At 32.7% G+C, this 14,028-nt stretch overlaps 1 protein-coding gene across 2 annotated transcripts in view; it reads left to right on the top strand.

The window, feature by feature from the left end:
- Window positions 1-14,028, top strand: part of LOC111049858 (homeobox protein araucan) — a 194,130-nt gene that overhangs the window by 48,274 nt on the left and 131,828 nt on the right. Inside the window, exon 1 of one of the 2 annotated variants that reach the window (XM_039430070.1) lies at window positions 9,840-10,113. The exons of the other annotated variant lie outside the window; for it this stretch is intronic. Coding sequence (XP_039286004.1) covers window positions 10,063-10,113 — 51 coding nt within the window. The 5' untranslated portion in view covers window positions 9,840-10,062. Of the gene's footprint in view, window positions 1-9,839; window positions 10,114-14,028 lie in introns of those variants that run through there. 2 annotated transcript variants of the gene reach the window in all.

Below are 14,028 nucleotides of genomic sequence, written 5' to 3'. Positions count from 1 at the left end.
TTTTCTGAGTATCTCGAATGATGAGCAATTGATAAATGAATTTATTGTTTCTATCCATTTATTCTTTATTGATTCATACAATAAGTACATCATCAATAATGATAGGGAGAGAAAAAATAAGGTAACCTTGTGCTATTCCTCTCCCAAATTTAGATTTTCAATTTTTTATGTTTCTTGCATAAACATTCACGGAACAAGCACATGATTTGAAGGAACTGATCATTTTCGGATTCATCTTTCGGAGACTGTCATGGATTTGAAATGAATTTATAATATAGCCGACTAGAAGGAATTTGGAATGAATTTATTAAAGTAGACTAGTATGAATTTGGGTTGAATTTATAACATAGTAGACTAGAATTATTTTTGGATTCTTCTTTCGGAGACTATCATGAATTTGGAATAAATTCATAACAGTAGACTAGAACGAATTTGGAATGAATTTACTAAAGTAGACTAGCATGAATTTAGGATGAATTTATTACAGTAGACTAGAATGAATTTGGGACGAATTTACTACAGTAGACTAGCATGAATTTGGGATAAATTTATTACAGTAGACTAGAATGAATAATTTGGGATGAATTATTATAACATAGTGGACTAGAATGAATTTGGTATAAATGTTTAACACACAGTAGACTAACATATCCTGTTGCGATTCCTAGTCCAGGCGCCAGTACGGTGTCACAGGGTAGGTTATGTTGGGGGAGGGGTGGTTAGTTTATGACAAGGGGAGGGGGTTAGTTATGTGTCATGATGACGCCACTCCAGCATACCTTGCCTAAAACTTTAGCCTAAAGCCTAAACGAGAAACTAAACGAAGAAGAGAGGCTTTCTTCATTCTTTCCTTGCATGCACTTTTTTAACTTCCTGTTTTCATTGCTATATTGTTATTTTTCTTCTTCTTCTCCATTTTCTTCTTTCTTCTTCATCTGCCTTCTGATTCTGTTCCATTTTCTTGTCTCAATTTTGGCTTTCATTTCCAGTTTTTCCTCTTATGCTATCCTTCTCATTGATTTTCCTTCTCCACTATCTGCTTTTCACTTCCCTGTTCCCTTTCATATCCTCATCTTCTCCTTCTATTTGTATCTCTCCTTTCTTTTCTTGCTATGTTCGTCACTGGCATTATCTTCCTCTTATTTTTCCGTTGTCTTTACCATATTCTTCTCAGTCTCCTGGAATTTGTTTCTCATTTTTCATTCCACCTCTTCATGATATTTCCCACTCTTCTTCTCTTCTTCTTCTTCTTCTTCTTCACCTTCTTTTTTTTCCTCCTTCTCCTCCTTCTCCTCCTTCTCCTCCTTATCCTCCTTCTCCTCCTTCTCCTCCTTCTCCTCCTTCTCCTCCTTCTCCTCCTTCTCCTCATTCTCCTTCTTCTCCTTCTTCTCCTCCTTCTCCTCCTTCTCCTACTTCTCCCCCTTCTCTCCCTTTGGTAGAGAGTTAGTGGGGAGGATATTTTTAATATTCTTTCCGAAGAATGGACATTGATATGTCCAAAGCTCCGCCAATTTATGTAGATGCATAACAATATAATTATCTACAGTTATTATATTACAAATTGCTTTTTCATATCATATACAGTTCAATAATTATTTTCTTAGTCTATAGTATGTAACTCATCTATAATTTTGCTGTATTGTAAGCTATTGTATATAAGTGTATAAGCCAGTATATATTGTAATCTACATAAATAAAGTACTCAATCAATCAATCAATTCTCCTCCTTCTCCTCCTTCCCTCCTTCTCCTTCTCCTCCACCTCACTCTTCTCCTTTTCTACTTTTCCTCTCTCCCAATACTTTCTTCTTTATCATACATCTTCCTAATTTTCTCCTTTCCAACTACTATACCTCAATTCAACATCTCTCCAATATCCCAAGATCCCAAACAATTACAACCCGACTATCTATCTACCTTCCCAATCAGACAACATCTTAACATTGTGAAACTTTGTTAATTTGCATACTGCACTATCACAACTCCCTTGTCAATCACATGTTACTTCTACCATGTTCCAACAATCTAGACCGTTCTAGAAACTTCACACACAGATATAGAATCCATACTATCTAGAGAAACTACAAAATGCTCTATTAAAACTTTGCTGGTCCTATTATATCCCACCATTACATGTGCACTATCCGCTTTGTATGCTATGTAATACTATAGCTATATCTATATGTTATACTTTTCATACTGTATTACATTTGATACTAGTATATACTATATACAGTATTAATTTGATATGGTTTATCCCACCTACCTTGTTATTAGATTGATTTGGGACTTCAAAGATCTATCGCCTTTGTAATAGGATCCGTCTACATTTTAATAGGTTTTGGATATACTGTTAGGAATGTACTGAAGTATTGTTTCATATCCCACTCGCTTCGCTCGCCTGCAATGTTCATTTGAGCATGCTTCTTTATTCCATGAGAAAGTCAAAGTACTGAGAAAACGCAGAAAAACTGAGAAAAACGTTGGGAAAACGCTGATTTTGGGCGTATCTTTGGCGTTATAGAAAATTCCTTCTAACACAACATTATTACACCATAGCTTAGCTTCTGTAGTAGATTTGAATAATTTCTGTTCATTTGTTCTTGATAAATCTGAGAAAAAGCAAAAAACACTAATTTTGGGCGTATCTTTGACGTTATTGAAAATTCCTTCTAACACAACATTATTACACCCCAGCTGAGCATCTGTAGTAGATTTGAAAATTTTTTGTTCATTTTTGTTCTCTATAAATCTGAGAAAAAGCAAAAAAACGCTGGTAAAACGCCAATTTTGGGCGTTTCTTTGACGTTATTGAAAATTCCTTCTTACACAACATTATTACACCCTAGCTGAGCTTCTGTACTAAATTTGAACAATTTCTGTTCATTTGTTCTCGATAAAGCCAAGAAAACGCTAAAAAACGCAGATTTTTGGTGTATCTTTGGAAATTTTTCAAAATCCGTTCTTAGTGCGTCTCTAAAGGGCCAACTGAACATAACTACCAAATTTGAACGTTTTTGGTCAGGTAGATTTTTAGTTCTGCGAGTGAGTGTGTGAGTCAGTGAGTGAGTGCCATTTCGTTTCTATATATATAGATACTATTCACTAAGTACACATATTAGATATGCTCTATCTCACCTAGTTATTTCATTGATCTGGGACTTCTAAGATCTATCTCTTTTGTAATAGGATCCGTCTACATTGTAATTAATAGGTTTTGTGAATACTGTTAGAAATGTAAAATATTGTTTCATATCTCACAGTTCATTGTAACATTTTAATTTCTCAGAGAATTCAAGTATTGAAGAAGAAGAAGAAGGAAGAGAAGAAAAAGAAGAAGGAGAAGAAGAAGAAGAAGAAGAAGAAGAAGAAGAAGAAGAAGAAGAAGAAGAAGGAAAATAAGTAGAAGAAGAAGGTTTAAGAACAAGATAGAAGGTGGAAGAGGAACAAGATAGAAGAAAGAAGTTTTGGTAAGGAGAAGTACAAGGAAATGAAGGAGCAGAAGAAACCCGATAACGGAAAATGTAGCTGGGAGTTGAGGATACAAAGAACAGAGAGGAGAGGAAGAAGACATGAGAAGGAGAAGTAGAAAGGAAATAGAAACAGAGAGAGCAAAGTGCTACAGTTTGCCAGTTTACACACTTCCTTCTACACAGCAGAGCGTCGCTGTCTTTTGGGAACAGTTCAAAATAATCGTCGCTTGTTATTGCTTTCATTAAGTTGAATGCGCCGTTTCACACAGAGCACGAATCACGGAAATAGTTGTTAATAGGGGCTCAGATTACAGCCCCCCTCACACACTAACGATAAACTCTGTGGTCTATATACATTTATATATCTATGTAGGCTATATTACAGTAATTCACTTCGAATAAATATATATAGGTCCTGTCCTGAGAAGTAAATATGTTATTACATGCTTTATACAGTATACAGTAATTCACCTGGAATAAATGCTATTATATTAAGCGTGCAATTTCTGTATTTTTATTGACCGAGCGAAGTGAGATCTAAGATTCTAGTAGACGGTTTGGCATTTCTCTTAATGTTCAAATGTTTAAATGTTTAAATGTTTAATTGTTTAAATGTTTAAATGTTTAAATGTTTAAATGTTTAAATGTTTAAATGTTTAAATGTTTAAATGTTTAAATGTTTAAATGTTTAAATGTTTAAATGTTTAAATGTTAAATGTTTAAATGTTTAAATGTTTAAATGTTTAAATGTTAAATGTTTAAATGTTTAAATGTTTAAATGTTTAAATGTTTAAATGTTTAAATGTTTAAATGTTTAAATGTTTAAATGTTTAAATGTTTAAATGTTTAAATGTTTAAATGTTTAAATGTTTAAATGTTTAAATGTTTAAATGTTTAAATGTTTAAATGTTTAAATGTTTAAATGTTTAAATGTTTAATGTTTAAATGTTAAATGTTAAATGTTTAAATGTTTAAATGTTTAAATGTTTAAATGTTTAAATGTTTAAATGTTTAAATGTTTAAATGTTTAAATGTTTAAATGTTTAAATGTTAAATGTTTAAATGTTTAAATGTTTAATGTTTAAATGTTTAAATGTTTAAATGTTTAAATGTTTAAATGTTTAATGTTTAAATGTTTAAATGTTTAAATGTTTAAATGTTCAAATGTTCAAATGTTAAATTTTAAATGTTTAAATGTTTAAATGTTTAAATGTTTAAATGTTTAAATGTTCAAATGTTTTAAATGTTTAAATGTTTAAATGTTTAAATGTTTAAATGTTTAAATGTTAAATGTTTTAAATGTTTAAATGTTTAAATGTTAAATGTTTAAATGTTTAAATGTTTAAATAATAATATTCAATCTTGAAAACTGTTATTTGTTTTTTCCAAGATCAAAAACTCACTTATGTTAATAAACACAGTTCACGTTTGAATTTGTATCCCATATGATAATTTATCCAGTTCAGTGATAATCTTCACATCTGATAAAAATATTTTTCAACTATGTATTACAAATTTTTTCAATCAAGAATATTATAGTTTCTTCAGCATTATTTAGTTCATTTAATAATTTTCCATTTTATTTTCAATCACCTATTAAATTTGTTTTTCAAATGTGAGAATATTGATACTGATAGGCACGCATCATAAAAAATATTGAAACCCTACCTTATAGAAGTAGACATGGCCAGACATCTGTGTAATGCATGCAATGAATAATCCACTTGTCAGATGATTGATTATGAATAATTCTCTAGTCTGATTAATCCTATCTTCAAAGTAGATGATATATAGTGATATCAGAGTATGGAGGAATTCCCTTTCTTCTCATATTATCCTTAAAATGGGAAAAATTGAAAAAACCTTGCGTATACATCGACGCGCAGTTGAAAAAGGAATATTCCTGCCAAAACTCATCGAATTCTATCAACGCGTTTGGCCGTAATCGCGTTACATACAGGCAGACAAAAGAATATCCGAGTTAAAACATAGACCTCACTACGTTCGGTCAAATACTCCTCTACGATTGTAGTCTGGGAATTAAAATTAACTCACAAAGTCAACAATCAAAACTCAGTTTTATGAGTAATTGAGAACAAACCGCCTCTCACTTGAACCAAAATGTGCGCTAGAAACGTTGTGAAGATTATTTAAGGATACGAACAATTAAAATTTAATAGCCGATTCCATTTTAAACGAAGTTTTTACGATACCGCTCCTTTAATAAAGGAAGCCGACCAAAATATTTACAAATAGATGTCGTTACAGAGGAGAAATAAAGCTGGAAAAACGTCTCCAACTTCTAAATTAACTGGTTTTGTTTTGGGGTGTCAATTTTATTAGATAGTTTTTGAACAATTAACTGGAATAGTTTCAGTGTATGAGTCACGGAAGCTGAAAGAAAAAAGTGTCTCTAGAGAAATGAGATTGTTTCAGTTGTTAAAACTCTTTGTTTAATTACTTAGTATAACTAGGAGGTTATGAGTCATCAACTATTTGTTTCATTTTATGAGATAATATGAGATGAGGCACCCCTCTTTTGAGATGAGGAATTCGAAGTGAAGCTTTTCACATTAGGGAAAAAAGAATCATTTTGAATCCAGCACATAAAATTTTTTGGAGTAAAAATGTGTTGAACGTTTATGTCGGTTGTATTTCTTGCTAATGAGTGGAGAGTTGATGAGAAGAAGGTGTAAAAGAAGAATAAGAAGAAGAAGGAGGTAGAGGAGATTTGTGATAAGGAGAATAATAAAGAAGAATGGAAGGGAGGTAACGTTAAGGAAGGGAAGAAAGAGAAGAAGAACGTGATGAAGATGGGAAAGGAGAAGAGGGACATGAGTGGAAGGAGAAAGAGAAAATGAAGGAGAAGAAGAAAGAGAAGAAGAAAAAAAGGGTGAAGAAGAAAAAGAGGGTGAAGAAGAAGAAAGGAGGCCATGAAAAGAGGAGGAGTAAAAGAATAAGGAGGGGAAGGAAAAGGAGTGGATGGTTGAGAAGAAGAAGAAGAAGAGAAGAAGAAGAAGAAGAAGAAGAAGAAGAAGAAGAAGAAGAAGAAGATAATATATATCATTGTTGATGAGAACTTGGTCTAGATACAGTACCTTCTTTTGCCTGGCGGGTTTATTCAGCCACACAAACAATAAACAAGGCTTTCTCTCGGCTGAATTAGTTGCAATTAATATTTATTTATTTATTCCATTGTCATTACAGACCATAATTATAATAAATATAATATGATTGGGAGAGGACAACAGGCATAGCCCAAAACTGTCTTCTCCCAAATTTTTACAAATACAAGTTTCAAAAAAGAATAAAGTTAAGATTTCACTTTCACTTCAAAAAGTTCAATTTCCACTTCAAAACTAAAGACTAAACTAGAAATTTGGAATTTTGATATTTAAAAACTGATTAAAAACAAAAATATTTCACTCAAATCTCTACAGATTGGGAATTTTTGAGTAATTTTGCAAAATTTTGAGCCAGAAAAGAAACACAACACTTCACTATTAGCACAGCTGATTAAAAATATAATTTTATCAAGGTATAAAATTGATAACGTGCGAGGAGAATTGCTGTTATTCTACATTCTGGAAAGAATTCTTTATTAAATTTAAACTTTTCGACTTTTTTCCAGTGAGAAAGAAAATAAAAACTGAAGCCTGTAAATTTCCTTGCGTTGTTGATTATTTAGTGCCGTTTGTACAGTGCCAGTTGAAACTAAGTTTCATCTTAAACTGGATTAAATCCATATCAGGTATCATTTGTTATAATGTGATTCATTTCAAGTTTAAACCAACATCTTATTGAATAATCAGTTTAAGCTTTCACTGTGCAAACGGCTCTTAAACTAAATTTGCACCAACAACGAACTATTCCAGAATTGAAGGAACTTGAAATGTTGTGAAAAATCCACTTTAATTAAATAAAAATTAATATTTTACGGGAGCATGCTTTCGTGACTGCTCACACATAATCAGCAATATTATACAAGTTCCACAAAATCAATTATTGACCGAATGAAGTGAGGCCTAAGATTCAAGTCGACGGTTTGGCATTTCTCTTAATGTTTAATTGTTTATAAGTTGCGCATTTACGGCGAAACGCGGTAATAGATTTTCATGAAATTTGACAGGTATGCTCCTTATTTAATTGCGCGACGACGTATATACAGGGTCTTTGGAAATTTTGCATTTCAAGGATAATATAAAAGGGAAAAGGAGACTCCTTCTTACGCCAATATTGGAGTAAAAATCAGACTATAGAATTATTCATCATAAATCAGCTGACAGGTGATTACACAGATGTGTGGAGAAGCCAGTCTATTGCTGTATTTCCATAAGGTCATAGTTTCAATCAGGTACTTGTGGATGAGAATACTGTGAGAGGCCTAATGTTCACAGAACTACTAGTATAGAAATGTTCCACAAAATAAATTATATATTTATTTAGCATATGGCAGATAAACAACAAATATATGAGCCGGTGTCAAAATCTAGGTAAAGACATTTTTATAATCTGAAACATCAGATGCTTATCTGAGCTATATTAAAGCTAATGAGTCTCGAATGCCTAGATATACACTTTATATTTCCAATTTATTTGAGATGTTGTGTAGTTTTCGGCCAGAAGAATCAATATTCACGCTACAGACGTAATTAAACAGAAAACTTCAATGGACGACTTCATCTCAGCTTCCATTGACTTCCAATATTATCATCATTACAACATCAATATCATCCATCTAATAGTATAATCATCGGAAATTGAAGATATTACACGGCAAAAATTCCTCCGAAACTGGGGAAAATCCAAAACAGTCCTCATTACAAAAGATCATCGGAGATTGAAGATATCACACATCAAAAAATTGTTCCAAAACTGGGAAAAATATAAAAAAGTCCTCATCACAAAAGTCCTCATCATTGGAGATTGAAGTTATCACATAACAAAAAATTCTTCTAAAACTGAGAAGAATTCCAAAAAGTCCTCATTACAAAAGATCATCGGAGATTGAAAATATCACACAACTAAAAATTTCTCCAAAAGTGAGGAGAATTAAAAAGGTCCTCATTACAAAAGATCATCGGAGATTGAAGATATCACACAACTAAAAATTCCTCCAAAGCTGGGGAAAATCCAAAATGTCCTCATTACAAAAGATCATCGGAGATTGAAGATATCACACAACAAAAAATTCTTCCAAAACTGAGAAGAATTCCAAAAAGTCCTCATTACAAAAGATCATCAGAGATTGAAGATATCACACAGCAAGAAATTCCTCTAAAACTGAAGAAAATACAATAAGTCATCATTACAAAAGTTCATCGGAGATTGAAGATATCACACAGCAAAAAATGCTTCCAAAACTGGGGAAAATTCAAAAAAGTCCTCATTACAAAAAATCATCGGAGATTGAAGATATCCCACAAGAAAAATTCCTCCAGAACTGAGGAAAATTTAAAAAAGTCCTCATCATTGGAGATTGAAGATATCACACAACAAAAAAATCTTCCAAAAGTGAGGAAAATTCCAAAAATCGTCATTAGAAAAGATCATTGGAGATTGAAGATCACACAACTAAAAATTCCTCCAAAACTAAGGAAAATTCAAAAAAGTCCTCATTACAAAAGATCAGCAGAGATTGAAGGTATCACACAGCGAAAAATTGTTCCAAAACTGAGGAGGAGATTTCAAAAAAGTCCTCATTACAAAAGATCATCGGAGATTGAAGATATCACACAACTAAAAATTCCTCCAAAGCTGGAGAGAACTCCAAAAAGTCCTCACATAACTAACAAAGGCCTCTTCAAAGAACCCCCAACTTTCAACTCTTATCTCAACAAGCCTCCATGTAATTATTCATGAACAACCCCAGAATAACGGTACCTCAAGCATTGCCAGTGGGCGTGAGGTAAGTTTATAAATTCCTCTAAACCAACATCGACTCTTCTAAACTGTTGGCTCTAAACTTTATTCAGTAAAGCTGGAGAAGGCAACGCAACTCTTCTTATAAATTGTTCAGTCAGGAACGTTAGGTCGGTTACAAGACTGTTCGTTTCTTAAAGATGACTTGTTTGTTTTTATCACATTATGTTGGTGGGGGGGGGGGGGTTGTTGAGGAGGAGGAGAAGGAGGAAACAAATTTATGTAGACGGTGGAACAAGGAACATCCCACAGAGGATACTAGAGGACATGACTAGAACAAGAGAGGAGTACAGATGGAGAGACGATATTTTTGCAATCATTATGTGTTCTTTCTGTGGCGTGGAGTGTGGGGCGGCTTGGGGGCGGGCCCTAAAGGGGCGGCACTTGGGGGCGTGTCCTTGAGGGGTGGTGGTGGCAAACCTGTTCCCCAATAGTTCCGAGAAGCGCCACCAGGGCGGGAGCGCTCCTCAGTCTGTCGCCAGCCTTCGAGCCGAGTGTGTCGTGTGTTTGTTAGTGTGAGTGTGTTACAACGTTTGTTTATTGTTTTTGTTGGGGGTGTTTTTCGACGACAATTATCCACGGAAAACATGATGGACGTGTGTTTTTCCAGTCGTGAAAATTGCAGCCGCTTTTCCGATGACTTGTGACCAGGAATACAGTTCGCCGTCATGTCAGCTTATACTCAGTTCGGCTATAGTTATCCTCCTCCCGGAGCCCAGGTTAGTTACTTTGTCAATTCACTCCAAATTATCCAAAAACCATACTTACCACAATTTCCCACCACAAAACAACAATTTCCCACCGATTTCCATACACATATGTGGACCACTTCACACGTGTCCCACCTGCATCCGTGTTTTTATCCCAGACTAGCTAGTTTACTTCAAAACCTCCTCAAAAATTGTGTTTTCCTAGAGAAAATTTTGAAGATAAATCTAGTCAGAAGGTAATTTTGGCTATATTTTCCCTATAAATTCTCTCCCCCAGGTTTAGTTTTACAGTAGACACCTTGTTCCACATCCTCTTAAACTGGACTCCTCCAAATCTGGAACCTCCTGGCATCCAAAACACCCGGTTAGTAATTTGTCTTCTAAGAGAAATATCGGAATAAAATTTGGAAATTCAATCTAGTCAGGAGGTAATTTTGGTTATATTTTCCCTATAAATTCTCTCCTCCAGGTTTAGGTTACAGTAGACACCTCGTTCTACATCCTCTTAAACTGGACTCCTCCAAATCGGGAACCTCCTGACATCCAAAACATCCGGCTACTAGTTTGTCTTCTAATAGAAATATCGGAATAAAATCACATATGGGAAAAAGAGCTCTCAATATTTTCCTCCTGTTTATTTCTCTCCAAGTTCAGAGTATGATTGTACATGCTAGTTAACGTTTTACAACCTCTAAGCTCCGTCAACTTTGGTTCCGAAACTTGAAGTTCTACTAGAACTTTGTTGTAGAATTATTAGGCTATCACGGATGAAAATGAATACAAGAAATCTTTTGTTCTGTGATTGTATTTTTCCTTTATATTATTCATATCCAGATTCTAAATAAACAGGCCAGTTTTCATTCTATAAACTCTAGTGCGTCTCCCCCAGTTCGCAAACCTGATACCTTGATAGAACTTAGTTTTCACAGTGATATTTCGGGATGAATAAGAATTGAGAGAGAATTTTATTGTACTTCTTCAAATATTCGTATTATATTCGGTTTCTATGTAGTTCAGGTTCCATCTTGGAGTAAACTTGAAGTAATATTTTGTATGAATTTCCAGTGAATAAAATTTGATTTGATTGATTTGACTTTGTGTTGAAGTATTAGGCTCTCACGGATGAAAATGAATACAAGAAATCCACTGTTCTGTGATTGTATTCCTCTATATTATTCATGTTCAGATTATAAATATACAGACTAGTTTTTATTCTATAAACTCTGGTGCGTCTCCCCCAGTTCGAGAACCTGCCACTTCCATAGATCTTAAACTTTCTCTGTGATATTTCGGGAAAAATAAGTATTCAGAGATCATTTTATTGTACTTCTCTAAATATCCGTGTTATATTCGGTTTCTATGTAGTTCAAGTTCCATTCTCCTATATCTACAATTTATTCTAGTTTAGTTCAGGAATCGAAATCTCCGATTTAAGATTGTTTTACGTCACTCTACTTACTGTTCACACAGTTATTTATTATGATAGGCGATAATTTAAAACAAAGGTTAGTTTATAAAAACCAGGCTTGAGAGTGGTTTACAGTATTACTGATTACTCATTCTCCGGTTAGGTTCTCAATAGGCCTCATCCCCATACCCTCATTCTAATGTATGTTCTCGAGACTATTATAATTCATTCCGATCCGGTGAAAACTTTGTGAAACCTTTAATTTTCGAAAACTTTGTGATAGATTTCTTTATTCTAAACGGCTTGGATTATGAATTCTGTTAGATAATTTTTCATCTACATTCACTTTATCTTCTCTTATATTTGATCTTTGTTAGCCACAGTATTCTAATTTTCAAATTTCGAATAGTATTCATTTTCAAATAGTATTTTTATTTTTAAATTTTCGAAAACAATAGCACTCATTGAAAGCCCTGTTATCCGATCGCTTAAGTTTCTCCTATTTTCCATTAATGAAAACATAATATACTAGAAAAATCTATTAGTTTAGGTAATATAAATTTCAATGTAATGCATATAAACACAGGTGGAACGTTTCATCTATTAAGACAGTAACTACAATCAAAACACTATTGAATTGATAGAATACCTAATTTAACACAAATAAGTAGCCTAGGTCTACTGTACAGATTAAAAAATCGATGCGTTTATAATTAATTGAATTTAAGTAATAAAATTGGCATGACGAACCATGTTTACTGTTCAAGATTCTACTGTGAAATACTGTAGCCTACGTCACTTTACCTCATTTTCCACTTCATACACTATCCATCACCCTGTGTAGCATTTAACTACAATAAAGAGTATTTCCACTGAAAAACTAAGAAGTCAAGTTGTCGAAATTAAAAACCAAAACATTTCATCGTCTAATGATTTGTATGAAAATGAGGTTAACAATTCCACCTTTCTCCGTAGCTAGTATTTCAACAACAGATGAAAGAAATACTGATGAAACAAAAAATAAATAATAGCCTATGCAAGAACAGACTATTTCCTAAAATCTGGGAATTGCTCGAACAAAAATTAATAAATAATGTTTATTAAATACAAATTGAAGGATACTAGTGTATAGGACTCGGTCTAGTAGATATGAAAAATGAAATTCACACAATAGATTAATGTAAAGTTCAATATAATAGGAACAATAGCCCATAGTCGAACGGTTCAATAGTACGTGATTTCAGGGATGAATCACTTTTATTTTCCGTTTTTGTCTTTAGCTGTGGACAATCCTGGATATCATAATGCTAACAGAAAATGTAGATACTGTACTTCCATTTACGATCTTTATTATACTATCATCATAAAAGATCAATGGAGTTTTATTAATTATTTGAAATTAATTATTTTTCTGCTTCTTCAATGAATTCTCAGTACCTACTCAAGAATATTTCATTCAATTTTCATTAAATCTGTATGAATTCAATAGTTCAGAAGATTATTGAAGATGAGTATATCACATTCACTTTTTGGGTAGTTGAGAAGTTGATATTGTGGTTATTATTCATTTAAAATAAAGTAATTAGAAATAGAGTAATTATAGCAATTAGAAAGAATTGTTTTTGACAATTTCTTAGTCTTTTTATTTCATTATTAAATATTAATTTAAAATTAATTTATTGAAGTATTCTTCTATTCTGTTATCAACAATAATCGAAGCTACAATATAGATAAGTTCAACAATAAAGTCATTATGACTTGGTGAAGATAGTACTATTCATTCCAAAAGATTCCGTATAAATAATTGGAAAATTTTAGATTTATTCGAGAAGAACCATCCTGTACTGTTTTAACCATGTCAAGTAGGAACTAAGTATGCAAAAAATGTTAATCTAAACACTTCTATGCGTTGAGGTAGCCTACCCTGCGCCGTGAATTAAAAGCGTACCGGACAATTCTGCTCAGTCAGCAAAAGCATTTATTGAATACAGCTATTGTTTCCATTGTACTCTCGGAACACTTGGTTTCAATTTTTCCTCTCTTCTCTTCCCATCTTCTCTTACTCTATTTATATAGCTCTATTTATATAGCTTTCATTGGATATTCAAATGAATTAATATAATATTCTTAGTAACTTATTCACCTATAAAAATTCAATCACTACCAGTGATTCAAAGTAAGGTTTTTAGATAATATGATATTGTTTCAGCTTCCCGTCCCCAAAAATTAATGACAGTTTATTTATAATTTTGAGCGACACAGACTGCCAAGCGGGAAGCCCTATACAATGTTTTGTTTGTAAATTCATTATTAGTTTTATTAATATTTTAAATTTATTAACTTGTTGATAATAATATGATCATAAAGGCAATCGGTGAACAAATTGTTTAGTATTACTGTTTAACACTGTTCTCAATAACACCCACCGATATTTTGAAGAGACTTGAAATGTTGTCAAAAATCCACTTTATTCAAATAAAAATAAAAATATCCACTGATATTATATTAGTCCTCTA

Source organism: Nilaparvata lugens, chromosome 6 (assembly GCF_014356525.2).
Source record: "Nilaparvata lugens isolate BPH chromosome 6, ASM1435652v1, whole genome shotgun sequence".
NCBI classification, from domain to species: domain Eukaryota; kingdom Metazoa; phylum Arthropoda; class Insecta; order Hemiptera; family Delphacidae; genus Nilaparvata; species Nilaparvata lugens.
The sequence above is the reverse complement of the archived record's forward strand: the minus strand, read 5'-3'. Positions and strand labels throughout refer to the sequence as shown.